The 14,334-nt window shown below is 45.3% G+C and overlaps 1 protein-coding gene across 6 annotated transcripts in view; it reads right to left on the bottom strand.

Annotated features, from left to right (window-relative positions):
* PLEKHA7 (pleckstrin homology domain containing A7) overlaps window positions 1-8,037 on the bottom strand; it is a 151,455-nt gene extending 143,418 nt beyond the window's left edge. For 5 of the 6 annotated variants that reach the window (XM_048305594.1, XM_048305598.1, XM_048305596.1 and 2 more), the window contains exons 1-3: window positions 7,916-8,037; window positions 7,721-7,797; window positions 7,532-7,589 (exon numbers count right to left, since the gene is read on the bottom strand). In XM_048305594.1, coding sequence (XP_048161551.1) covers window positions 7,532-7,589; window positions 7,721-7,797; window positions 7,916-7,998 — 218 coding nt within the window. In that variant the 5' untranslated portion in view covers window positions 7,999-8,037. The remainder of the gene's footprint in view (window positions 1-7,531; window positions 7,590-7,720; window positions 7,798-7,915) is intronic. The other variant, XM_048305601.1, reaches the window with a different exon arrangement.
* Between the last annotated feature and the right edge of the window lie 6,297 nt (window positions 8,038-14,334).

Genomic DNA, 14,334 nt, shown 5'->3' with positions numbered 1-14,334 from the left:
TTCTTGCCAAGTACTCCATGGCACACAATCAGAAAGAGAAGGGTTGGGCACTTAACCAGATTCTTCTTGGATTTTAACATCTTTAATTACAAATGTGCTTTTAAATTAAAAGTTCTGCTTCTGAGCACATATCTCAGAGCAGACATTGTAAAACAGTCTAATAACACTGTAGGAAAAGACAATTAAACTGTAAATAAAATGCCCCATCTTTTACCGTTATCCAAGCCGAGGTCATTAAAAAAAAAAGTTTAAAAAGCACATCTAGGAGGCAAAGACAAAACAAATTAGATTTAGTAGCAAATTAGAGTCTACAGTCATACTGGGTAGAATTGGATGTGATATTAAATAAATGTGACACCACATTTATTCAAGATGGTCTTTGCAGAGATCCAGCACTACCATGCTGGAGCACTACACTTAATCTGTACCAAAGAAATGTAAATATTTGAGATGATGGCAAACTTGGATCAGTCGTGAGGTTAAAACTCATTTTAGTATAATCCATCTGCAGCAAGTGGAATGATGGGAAAATACAGGGTATAGAACATATGCATTTCACAGCACACACTTCTCTTTTCTCTCAAGCACTTAAGATTGTTCAGGATTTCCCACCTGCCTGGAAAAAGGTACCTTTTCATTTCCTCCATTATTAAAAAAAAAACCAACATCTGGCACTATATATTTGCCTGCAGATAGGCAATCCTTTCCCTAGGTCCAGTTGCTAGAATTACTACTGATAGATGGAAGAAGCAACCTTTTTCAACAAAACATGCATAACATCAAAACAAAACATAGCATTAATATCAAGATTCTGCTCTCCCAAATATTTGAGATTCTCTCCTTTCTGAAAGATCATGTGTAATTAATAAAATAAAATTAAAAGTGTTGAATAAATTATCTATTTCCTCATCTGATGTGGTAGGCATATTGCAATACCTACCACATCAGATGAGAAAATGTAACTCAAGGTTATGAAAACTACTTTTAAGACTACAGCAATACATGCCCAGTCCAGCCATATGACTGTATTTATTCTTAATCTTTAGACAGACTTTCAGAAATATTGAAACCCTCACTGCCGTAATACCTTCTTTAAAAAGGCACATGCATTCACCTGCACAGATCCATGAATGCAGAAGTGGACACTGCTTTAGGAAAGAGGCCGAATGAATGACACATTCAAAAAGCTGGAATGTGTAGTAAACAAAATGTGGAGGCTGGCAGCTTTGAATAACCAGTGCATGCCTTTGCTTCTGAGCTACAACACAAGGAAGCCACATAACCCCAACCAGAACAAAAGAATGTTGCTCTGTTTCCCAGAAAACTTTCATTTCCAGAAGTGTTCAACACCTAAAAAAGCATCTCACTCTAAGTGTGTGTTATCCTTGCTGGCCTCTTCAGGTAGTCAAAATTCAGTTTTCCAACATGCGTGTATCTTCAAGTAAAGGCAAACACAGATTGACAAACCAAGCTGACTGGTTTTTATGGTGCAGCCCTCCTTTAAAAACAAACAAAACCCAGCACCTTCCCTTATATGCTCCTCCCTCCCCCAAGGAATGCACACAATATCCCTCTTCATTCACATACCTCGCTGAAGCAAACCACACATGGCATTTTCCTTACGCACAGTTCTAAGCTTGCTCTTCCAGAGGGCACTCAGAAATTCAGGGACCATGAACAACATACCCTTTTCCTGCTTTCTGGGAGCTGAACTACAAAGTACTTCCTTTGCTCTCTGCAACTATCAGCCATCCCTGCCCGAGCACAAATCCATCAGCATTTACTTCACTCATTAATGAGTGATCTCCCATTTTAGCTGTCATCAAAAAGGACACTTCATTGTTTCCCCAGCTGGCTTGAAACACAGCTACTGTATCCAGCCAGCAGATATTCCCAGTTCAATTCTGCTCACAATCCAGGACAACAAAATGCAGTAAACAGCCTGTCTGACCAAACCCAAAGCTGGAGAACAAAGGACAAGAGAAACGCAGAGAACCTCGTACAGGCAGTGAGTTTTACTTTTACTGTATATAGTTCTGCTTTCCCATAGCCCAAATGGAACACTTTCTTCCAAGAAAATTAATAATGAGAAGCAGAAGACCCAACAGGGTTTCACCCAGCCTGGCAGCTTTCCTCCTGCTGCCTAATCTGCTGCCATGAGCCAGTAGAGGCCGCTCAAGACCATGGATCGCTCCCGCAGAACTGCGGGATGGGACAGCAGCTTCCCGACCCCCGCCTCTCAACACAACAGCCACTTCTGGCATTTTTCTTCCACTTCTCAATTCCACACCCGCTTCTCCACCCGTACAAATTACCTCAGTGAAGTCTAGCCCCCCTCAAGGGCAACTCCTGACTGTAGGGAATCACTGGTGACCAGAATTCACGTCGCTGCACATGGTGCTCTCAAAATTATCCAAACTGGGTGTTCTACCCCTTGCTGTGGAACCATTCCAGGTTTCTTTCCCTAAAAGTTTCCCCATGGCACTCTGTAGCACACAAAACCCATTCATTTCACCAGAGACTATCCTTAGATATTCTAGAGATGGTGTGAAGGTATCACTTTTGGTGAAGTTCTCACGTGGTTCCAGCTACCCAATTCTTATTCCACTCCAGGAACCTCCCCCCAACTTGAACTGGCCATGCACAGCAGTGACACAGTGAAGTGGTTCGTGGGCCAGCTCCTCACAGGTGGGTTTCATGTCAGTTCATATACTTACTTACACATTAACTTTCATCTAGCCACAGGTTCAAGAACCACAAGGGACATAACCTACGTAGAAGATCTCATTATAGGGAGATCAAGTGCTCCAGTATCTTTTACTTCTACAGTAATAACCTTCATTGAAAACAGAGCAAGAAATAATAATTTGTCTTTACAGCAGGTCAAGGAACACATACAGTAAACAGTGTTTTAGCCCACCTAAACAGCCACAAAAAAAGATACAATTTTCAACATCCTACTAGGAGTGGGGAAGACAGGAATTCCTGCAGGGCAGAAGAAACCTGTTGATTAAATTTATTAATGAGATTATAAAACAATCTTCTCAGATAATGAAAAGGACTGAACTCAGTAATCCAGATGGTCTCTTCCCCTTCGGGCTTCTGTGATTAAATAATCATTAAGTGGGTGTCATCTGTAGGCCACTGTGGGTGAATCTGAGCTCCTGTATGGTTTCCAGTGACATTGTATCTGAATGTATATGCTTGGCACAGCAGAATCAAAGTTAAAAAGGCAGATTTCTGTTTAGTGTGCTTTGCTCTTTTGCTATTTCCAAACACTTGAAACACATACCATGCATATTTCCTACACACAGAATGAGCTAAATAGAAGAATTAAAGAGTAACAGTTGCAAACAGTAACTGACTATTGATATGCCAATTTCATCGTTTTGTTTCTTGTACATCCACTTTGTTACCCACAGAAGAGGCCAAGCTGAACTAGAAAGTGACTACAGAAACAAATAAAAGGTTAACTTCAGATATTTAAGTGCTGGTTTCCACTTTTTTGTTCCTAATTCTAGGCTACAATTTGAATGCATGATTACCTTTCAGCTGTGCCATACCACTGCAGCATTCAAAAAGAACCTCTGTAGCAGCAGTATGCTTTTTTCAACATATTTAAATACAAGCCAGTTAGGTATCTAACACTGGAAGAACAGATCCTTTCACACCAATAGCCATCTCAATCTTTGAAAGCTGTAAGAAGGTAATGAAAAACATTCCATGATTTCCAAGCTTTCCAACTTCCCCAAGTCTTTTGGATGATCAGACAAAGAAAAGCAAATGGAAAGAAAAAACTGCACTATAATGCATACACACACTGCTTTACCATCATCACTACCTTCCCTGCATGTCCCATCTCCTTCCCCAAAGAGTTTGCCAGCCACACTTAACATTTCACATCAGCAACCCAACCACCAGAAACAAACCAGAACCAGTGCTGTCCAGTCTTCATTCAGTTCCACATGTGTGCCTCTCCCAGAAAGCACATGCCCAACAAACTCAAGGTACTTGAAAAACATCCGTAAACAAACAAAAGAAGAGATGGAAAAGTGTGGTGCAAGCTGTATTCAGTACTCAAAGAATGCAACATCCATGATACTTTTAGACGAAGACTACTAAATGGAGATCCAGAAGAATCAGTTTATACATCACTTATTTAATGTTTTATTTAGTGATTTTAGGATAAGAGGCAGCACTGCCCTAACAGGGTTTGCCACTATCAAGAAATGCTGAAGAATATCTGGAACAGAGAAAATCATTCGCGAAGACATGGATGTGCATAAATGGGAAGAACTGGAATGTAGCTTCCTAATACAAATTACAGTTCTTCAAATTTAAAGCAGTAAAGAAAAAGAAAGATCTGCATATATCAGTCAACTGGCAGCACTCACATGTGCTGTCAGTGTGGGTGTCTTCCCTAAATAGCCAAACAACCTAAAATGCAGAAAACTGAGACATTTTTAGAGCCAAGAAAGCACTTTTGTTGTTTGAGAGCCTCACAAAAGCTCACTCCAGCCCAGGATTCTGTTCACTCACATGCAACAAAGATGACTTCATATTGCAAGAGGTGCAGAAAAGAACTACAGGATAATCAAACAGACGGAGAGCTCTTTTTAAGGGGCTGGACAAAGAACTTGGCTTGCTTAGTTGAGCAAAACAAGGCTAAGAGGGAATGTGATTTCAGACAAGCATCTCTAGTAAATAACCTAGGGGAAAGCAGTACCCCTTCAACAACAGGGCAGCTGCCCAACTATAAAACAGCAAAAAACATTCTAAACTACAGCATGTTAATTTGGAAAGCTTCTACCCAAAAGAAGCAGAGTTTGGGAAACTTTCAAACTCCTGTTACGTGGAAAGGAGAGAAAACTTATCTGGTTTTGAAATTAAGCTTGACCAGCTTATAAACCTTTGTTTTATTATATGATGTTTCAAGTTTGTCCACAGTATTAAAAGAAGTAATAAAGACATGGAAGTAAATGAACATAAGATTAATTTTTTTTTACATTAAAGACAGCTCACATCCCATATTTTATCTAATATTTTCATTATCTCTGTACCAGAAATCAGTTATGTAAGTGGAGTTAGCCTCTATATATTTAAATAAAATGTTTGATTGAAGTTATTTAAAATAGCAATAATACTTAGTAATACTTTTAATTTCATTAGAGAAATAATAAGACTTATAACATCCATTAAGTGGCCAATGTGGAAAAACTACAGTAGGCCGCATTAATAGTGGAAATTATCACAAGGGGGTGGCGTTACTGGGAATGTTCCTCCTGACACCCTTCAGTAAATTAGTAGCCAAGGAGTAACAACGTGCTTGTGAAATTTCTGTAGACGACACCAGACTGGAACTGTCACCAGTACAAAAGGACTGGCTAGTTATGCAGGAGAGTTCACGGGTTTTGAGAGCTGGAATGCCAGAAAATGGAATTTAATGGTACAACATGTGAAATCATGCGTTTAGGGACCGGTAACCTTTCCTGTAAGCCGAGAACTCATCACGTGGAAGCAACACAGGAGGAATGAACAGAGCAGTGAGGTATGGAAATCATCATCTAAGGATACTGATGTTTATATGAGCACAAGAGCTCAGTATGCTCATGGAAGAAAAAATGAGAAATTCCACTCAGCTCAGGAAGCCTCTGAGCTGAAATTGAAGAGGTTAGAGCAGTGCTGGGGGAAGTATCACTGCTGAAGAGTTAAATATTGTATTCAGTATCAGGAGGATCTTTGGTCTGAGGCAGTACAACTGAACAGATTTATGTTAAAACCTTGCTGTGTCCTCAAAAAACTTTGCTTGGCCAAAGATGATTGAGGTTATTAAATTGCTCAGTAAAATACGTACTCCATTCCTTATTTCATTTCCTGAAGCAGTTCCAGCCCAAGGTAAAGAACACTATTAGCACAAGTTATGAAAATGCACTGCATGTAACTCTAATTTAATGGATCAGAAATTAAAAGTTTTGTAACTGCCTGACAAACAAGACAAGAGATGGTCTTCCAAACAGAGCTGTTTGGAAAAAAATTTAAGCTGTTCTAAAATCCCCTAGTAAGTTTCTGGAAAAGAGAGAAAAACAAACAGATGTTGTCCTACATCTAGAAGTTTGCGTTTATGTATCCATGTAAAGGATCTGTTTACAGTACATTTACAGACTGGACATTTTAGAGTTCGATCTCTGGCCTGTGTAACCAGCAGAACTTTTATTCCTTCCTTTCAATGCACTGGCCACAGATAAAGGGTAGCAGCTCTAAGTGTTACTGAGCTGCTCTCCAAGGCTTTGCTACTACCTCCTGTTCAAGAGTCAAGGGCTAAACTAACTGCCCTGCCCAGCACTGTACGGAATTCTCTGGCTCAGACAAATGAAGATTGAATGCCTTTTTTTCCTCTGGAGGTGAAAGAAGGACATTTTAGGCTTATCTGGAATTTTATTTAACAAACATCCTACATGTGAGGCATTTGTGATGCACTCAGTCAACTGCTCCTTCACCTGGCCCAGTACGGTTTGGAAGCCTGATATTTACTAAAACCTCAAGTTACTCAAAGATTTTGGGGTATGCTCTGCATGCATTCCAATACTGGACAACGGTGACACATCAACGACCTGGGTTAGCCATCCCAGTGCCACACTGAAGCAATGAGGTAGTCTGAGCATTTTCCAGTCCTTTTCTGTTAGTTCCATTAAATTTGTCAGGTATTCAGATTTCCAAAGGAAAATGCAAAGACATCACAAGCAACACATGACTCTATATCCAAGGTGTACCAGAGTTTTACTCATATGATTAAATCTCTACTTTTACATCGGTGTTTGTATTTGTAAAAGCCTTATATCTGCAATGTTTGAAAGAAGCTCTTAGTTATCCTATTTTACTGCAACATGCTTGCACCTCATAGAAGAAAAGCACCTCAATAAGCAGCACATCCCTGCTTGTAACTGCTCTCCGAACAAGAAACGCCACATGAAAGATCCCGACAGCCACCACCAGCCGTGGCAAGGCAATTTCATCCGTTCAGCCCCGTCTCTGGGAAGAAACACTGGAAGCTTTTCACTTGCAAAACTTCCCGGGGCTGCGTCCACAGCCACGAGCCATTTAAAATAACAAAACCACCTTCCACCTCGGCCGGCGCTCAGCAAGGCAACGCTCCACCTGCTCAGCCGCAAACCCCACTGTAAATAACGGGGAGGGGGGGAGCAGCCAACACCGAAACAAACACACACAAAAAAAACCCAAACAAACAGGGAAAACTGAAGTGCCGCCTCCAAGGAAACCTGTTGCTGACCACCGCCAGAGCGCGGCTGGGGGGATCCCGCATCCCGCCGCGCCCGGAGCCAACTTTCCCGCTGGTACGGCGCACGCCGGTGCCACTTTCGCCGGCGTGGATCATTAATGAACCCGGCGGACGTGCGGGGTCGGTGCGGGGTCGGTGCGGGGCCGGCCGGGCTGAGCTCCGGGCGGGCCGGGGCCGCGCCGCCAGCGCCCCCCGGCCATGGGCGGTCGGCGCGGGGCCGGAGCCGGTACTCACTCGATGAAGTAGCTGGCGCCCTCCTCCGAGAACCCCTCCTCCCATCCGCGGGGCAGGTCTGCAAGGCACGGGGGAGAGGGAAAGAGACAGAGAGCGGGAAGGAGGGGTGAGAACTTCGCCCGCGGAGGCTCCCGGCCGCGGGGCGGGGGGCGAGGAGGGGGCGCCGCGCCGCCGGCCCCGGGCACCCACCTGAGCGGATCATGTGGCCGGAGTTGACGGGCTCCCCGGTGCGCGGATGCAGCCAAGTGGTGCTGCGGGTCAGGTCGCTGCAGGGAGAAGCGGAAAACATGCACCTGTTAGCGAGGGCGCGGGGCCGCCCGTGCGGGCGGCGGCGGGAGCGGGGCCGCGCTGCGCCCCGCGCCCCTCCCCGCGGCGCCCCCTTACTCGATGAAGAAGACGCGCCCGTCCCTGCAGACGCCGTAGGACCAGTGCTCAGGTAGAGTGTCCCGCCCCACCGCCGCCGCCATGTTCGCCGTGCGCGCAGCCGGCCGGGGCGGGGGTGCGGGCGGGCGGGCGGCCGGCGCTCGGCGCCCAGCGCCCGGCTCTGCTCGGCAGCGCCACCGCGGCGCGGGCCGGGGGCGGCACCTCCCGCCCCTCGGGAGGCCGCGGGCACGGCGGCGGGAGCGGGAGCCCGCGGTGCTGCCGCCCGGCTTTGTCCGCCGCTGCCCCGCGCCCGCCCCCCGGCCCCGCGTGCGCTGGCGGCCCCGGCGAGGGGCAGCGGCCCCCCGCGGTCACCCCCGCGGCCAGCGGCTACTCGCGGGCGGGAGCCGCGCATCCCCGCAGGCGCTCTCCGCCCGGCGGAGGGACCGGGATTGTCTCGGGCTCCGCTGCGGGAGCCCTGGGAGCCGCGCCCGGAGCGTTTCCCGGCGGGGGATGTACAGGTGTGAGCGCACCTGGCTGCCGCCGTGCCCCGGGAACGCGCTCGCCAGCGGCGCCAGGTGAGGAGACACAGGCAGGCCGCGGGGACTTTGAACCTTGGGCAGAGGGTACGGGGGCACCAAGGTTAAAACAGCGCAGAGAGGCAGCAGCAGCAGCCGGCCGACAAAGCAGAGCTGTCACCGGTATGGGGAGGGACCTGTGCCAGCCCCTGTGTTCATCAGTGACCTAGAAAAGGCAGAAGGGTAACGTGAGAGAGCCCGCTCGGTGCATTTCAGGGAGGCTGTGCTGGCTCCCAGTCAGACCTGTGACACCAAGACCCTTATTGGTGCTGTGTGGTGTGTGGGGATGCTCCAGCTAAAGATAGAGTTAAGTGCTCCAGTCACTCAGGATATGGTTTAGGGACAGAGTAGATGGGACAAGCAAGGAGTAGTCTGCCGTACAGCAGAGCCCGTACTCTCATCCTAGTGTCAGCCAGCAGAGCGAGGATGGGTGCCAGGTGGGGAGTCCTAGCCAGTGCCTTGGCTTGGCCATAGCGGTAGTTGCAGCAGGAGAGGAGGACTGACAAAGCCAAGGGGTTCAGGGTGCAGAAATGCCTCTTTCAATGAGGGAGCAGTGGCGGAGCCAAGCATGGCTCTGTGGGGTTCTCACTGTTCATGATACTGGGGAAGAGAGAGGGATGAAAAAGGCAGGAAATGGGACATTTGCTAGCTTGGCATAGAAGGGGAGTGTTAAACGGGAAAGACAGGCTGCAAGGAGGGGTGGGAAAGGGTGAGTGAGTCTCACTGGGGACAGGTTAGTAAAGAAAAACAGAGACCAACTGAGGACACGGCTGTGGAGGAGAGGGAGAACGCCAGCATGCAGTAGGAGAGTGTAAGAGGAGAGAGTGCTGCAGTACAAGGAAAATGATAACGTTTGCTTTTTCTTCTAAATAACCAAAATAAATCATCAGAAAAAAAGTAGGAGACAAGAAAAGCAGCATCAGTCAGGAGAGAGAGGTCTTTGCTCTATTTCATGCCAGTTTCAGACAACGCTGCAGGTATGGTGCATCAGGATAGCTTTGTATGGACTTCCCTTTTTGACCACTGTTGGAGAAGATACTATACTATATATACTATATATGTGATATACTATTGTCATTGAACAACCAAGAATAGTCATTACTGTGGCACACATAGCAGACTAACTAAAACTCTCATCTTCCAGCAATCCACAGAATTTTCATTTGTGTTATAAAGCAGGAGAGAATACCTTGTAGCCCTTTATCCTAAGTCAGAATTTTGATTAAAATTTCCAATACTAAAACTTCTGTGCTGCCTTTTTTTTTTTTTTAAACTGTTTTGGGTTTCCATGGCAAAGTTTGGGGGGGGGGGGGGGGGGGAGGCGGGGGGGGGGCGCTGCAGGGGTGGCTTCTGTCAGAAGCTGCCAGAAGCTTCCCTTACATCCAACAGAGGCCATGCCATCCAGCTCCAGGATGGACTCAATGCTGGCCAACGTATCAGCTAAGGGATTTTAAAAGGGAAAAAAGTTAGCATGAAGGAGGAATTGGGGCCAGAGAAGAGCAGAGTGAGAATATGTGAGCGGAACAGCTCTGCAGACACCAAAGGCAGCGCAGGAGGAGGGGCAAGGAGGTGTTCCAGTCACCAGAGCTGAGATTCCCCTGCTGCCCATGGAGGACTGTACTCCGGGGCAGGTGGATGCCTGAAGGAGGCTGTGACCCTGTGGGAAGCCTGTGCTGGAGTAGGGTCCTGGCACGGACCTGCAAACCCAGGGAGAGAGGAGCCCGTGGTGGAGCACGGTTGCTGGCAGGAGTTGTGACCCTGGGGCGGAGCCACGCTGGAGCAGCCTGTTCCTGAAGGAAGGGACCCATACTGGAGCTGCACATGCACAACTGCAGCCCATGGGAGGGGGCTGAGTTGGAGAAGTTGGTGGAGAACTGTCTCCCACGGGAGGGATCCCACACTGGAGCAGTGTGGAGAGTCCTCCCCCTGAGGAGTGTAGGAGTAGCAGAGGCAACATGTGATGAACTGACCACAACCCCCATTCCCCATCCCCCTGTGCCACTGAGGGAAAGGAGGTAGAGAATCAGGAATCAAGTTGGACAAGTGGAGGAAGGTGGTTTTGATTTTATTTCTCAGTATACTATTCTGATTTGATTGGTAATAAATTAATTTCCCCAAGCTGAGTCTGTTTTGCCCGTGACAGTAACTGGTGAGTGATCTGTCCCTGCCCTTACCTCAACCCATTAGCCTTTCATTATATTTTCTCTCCCCAGACCATTGGAGGAGGGGGAATCACAGAGTGGCTTTGGTGGGCACTTGATGTCCAGCCAGTGTCAACCCACAACAGAAGCCCTAACAATTCTGGTTAGGTGTGAATTATCACAGAACTTGCAGTTACAGTCAGTTCTAGTGCAGTTCCACAGTAAATCAAATACAAGTTACTAAATGTCATTGCATGCTTAGGTCTGTGCAGAAGAGGTAAGACCAACTCTTGCCTGGAATCACTCATTTGCCGTGATGCTCTGAAGCAAGTCTTCCATGCTCCATCAGCTGCATGAACTCACTGCATCTAGCTTGTAACTCCACCAGGCTTTGGCCACTCGACCACCGTGACAAAATAGGCTTCTCCACCCCAAATGAATAGTAGCTTCATAGAATAAACATGATTGTGGTTTGGATTTCAGGCCCTGAAAGCATCTGTACTGGGTCAAACTAAATGTCTCTTTAGCCTAATATTCTGACTCATGTCCCAACAGGAGCAGGTGCCAGGAAGGAGTGCAGACAGTCATAGGAACTCCCCAGCTTCTTCCCTCAGCTCTAGTAGCTACATCTAATGCTTGCCTGCAGAAGCTGTGAGCTCAGAAAGCTCTTGAGCAAGATGTTGTTTCCATATGTAATTCCTAATGGATCTTTTCTGTGAACCTGTCCAGATAGAGCCCACATAACTTCTATCATCCAGCAGTAGCAAAGTGCTCCTAATGCTCATCTTACCTGAGCTGTGTATGAGGAATCACCTTCTTTTGTTTGTTTTGAACCCAGATAGCATTTCATTGATTTTCCTCAGTTCTTGCAATGAAAGAGACAGTGGTCATCTAGTGCAGCCTCCTGCAGTGTCAGCATTGATTTTAGTCCAGGTGGCTCAGGCCTTTGTCCAGGTAAGGATGTGAAAATGCTCCAAGGACCAAAATTCAACAGCCTCTCTTAGCAACTAGTTCCCATGTGGCTGTGGTGAAAATGCTTTCATTATATCAAGTTAGAAACTCCCTGTTTCAATTTGTCACCCTTGTCATATGACCAAATCTTGAGCTGATGCATCACGGTGCCTGAGGCATTAGCACATTATCACATACACCTGCAAATTACAGACAAATGCATTATTGAAAAAGCTTGTTTTCCTACAGTAACTTGCAGAGCTCTATTCCAAAATTAAGGTCTAGATTAATAAAAGTTCACAAGCTGACTTGTGTTGGCCTCATCAGGAGGTAGGTTTGTGATTTAGAGCCCTGGAGTAAGAATGTCTCCAGGCATCATTCATTAATAAGATTACCAGATGCTTCTGTATTTTCTGTTCTTTTTTTTTTTTTTTTTTTTTTTAGGCTCTGGTTCCAGTCCTCCCTGGCTGGTATCAGACACTTTTCTATTACATATCATTCATTGCACTCTAGAGGCACTGTCTGTAAGAAGCTATTTGGGGTAAAATTAGGACTTTAGGGCCACAATATCAGGAACTCAGCTGAAGGAAGTGAAATATGCTTTTCAACAGGGGTCTAATAAAAGCTAGGATATTTGAGGCTGCCTTTGTTTATAAGTGGGTAATTCAAGGAGACATCATGAGGTCCCTGAATACTGCAAGTTTGAACCCACATTTGACAGCTTTATAGCAATGTGTCACTAATGTTACTTGCTCTGTCTGCATCCTCTGGGAACACTTTTTTTGATTTTTTCATTAAATTGGGAGAGCAGTGATACGTTTTAAAGTATGTCAAAGTCTGCATTGCATGTTCATTGAAAGAGAGAATCACGGAATGGTTTGTGTTGGACAGGACCTTAAACATCATCCTGTTCCAACCCCATGCCATGGGCAGGGACACCTTCCACTAGACCAGGTTGCTCAGAGCCCCATCCAGCCTGGCCTTGAACACTGCCAGGGATGGGGCATCCACACCTCTGGGCAACCTGTGCCAGTGCCTCACCACCCTCACACTATAGAATTTCATCCTAATATATATTCTAAATCTGTCCTCTTTCAGTATAAAACTATTATCCTTTTTCCTATCACTACATACCCTTGCTATTTCCAGAATAAACTCACTGAATATGAACATCCTTTCTACCTCATCCCTTTCTTGTCAGCCCTTGCCCTTACAACCCAGCTTCTCCCTGGTGGTGGCAACATCCAAATCTTCTCATTTCCTCTTTTTCCCACTTTCACTACATACACCCCCACCCCTTGCACCATTCAGGTCTGCATGTTTCCCTGCACTTTTTCAACCCTTCATATGCTATAACTTTTCAACAAAACATGGACTAGGAATCTGCAAATAATGCTGGAGATGCTATATAAGAATCACAAAAAAAAAAGGTATCATTTCCTTCAGTCACAATTAGATCCAGTATCTAGAAGGTTACAGAATCACAGCTGGATTTCAGCATGGTGTGTACTCTAATGATCTATTTCCTATTTTTCAGGGAATTCAATACAATTGAATTTGATGATCTTAGAGGTCAAAAGCTGTTGCTATTTCAGGAAGCTTAAATGAGGTACAATGCATAGAAAAGCCTTCTAGTTACAACTTTTTCATCATGGCCTGTACATTTTACAAAGGATAAGCACAACCTATAAAAGGTGCAAGGCCAGACAGAGGCAGAGCATTTGAAGAGTAATGAATCTGAATTATTAAATCCTGGTTAAGAAAGCTTATAAGCCATAATGCAAAACATGTATTATGCCTTTTAGCTGCAAAACATGTATTATACCTTTTAGCATGATTTTCCAGCTCTGCTCGGAACAGCTGAGAATTAAAATCATGAAAGGTTTCATGGTGAGACGGATTAATTTGCAAGACAATTTCAGAGAAGTTAATGGGCTGATTATACTGACATATAGGTTGTGCAACCACGCTGTTCTTGAGGATTGTGCAGTGTGATTCTCATCTAGCAGTGGCACGTGCTTAAGAGACCAGAAATCAATACATTGATTCTTAGAGGTGCAAGAATGTGCTAATCAGACAATAGGGGTAATAGGGAAGAGATCTTGGAGACATTAGGCAAATCCACATTCCTGGAAAATTTCCAATGCCATTACTCCAAAGTTGCAGCACCTTTTCAGATTATGGAAGAACTACACTAAGGAATCACTATGGTGTGTTTGTTCAAATTGGGGAGAACAACTTTAGATGTTGGATTCTCAAACAGCAGGGGAAAAGCCATCTCAGGAGAACAGTACTAACAGAACTCTTCAATTTGAACAAAAATGGCCATGCACAGCTAGAGCCAGTATCAAGCTGGAGGATGAAGAAGCACTTAATGAAACAGATCAAACATGCAGAAAGATTTTTTTTTCCAGTTTGAAGTCTTAAAATTGTTTAAAACAAGAAGAGAACAAATTAAAAAGATTCAAGTCAAAGACCAAACATTACCATAGTGGGTAGAGAAAGCAAACAAGATAACAAAAAGATCATTGTTGTATTATTTTGAAACTAAAGTATATTTGATGAGATTTAATACAGACCAGTCAATTTTATTCCTTGTTCATCCATGTCAAGATGAGTAGAAAACAGCTTGATTTATGCCAAGATAAATTTGAAGATAGATGATACATAGAAATTTTCCCAAACATAATGAGCAGTAAAGCAGCCTAAGTAGGAATGTCATGGTATTTCCCTTATCACCAGTTTCTAAAGGCTGGTTCAGACAAAATTTCTG

This window comes from Corvus hawaiiensis, chromosome 6 (genome assembly GCF_020740725.1).
Source record: "Corvus hawaiiensis isolate bCorHaw1 chromosome 6, bCorHaw1.pri.cur, whole genome shotgun sequence".
NCBI lineage: Eukaryota > Metazoa > Chordata > Aves > Passeriformes > Corvidae > Corvus > Corvus hawaiiensis.
Note: the sequence above shows the minus strand (reverse complement) of the source record. Positions and strands in the feature narration are given on the sequence as shown.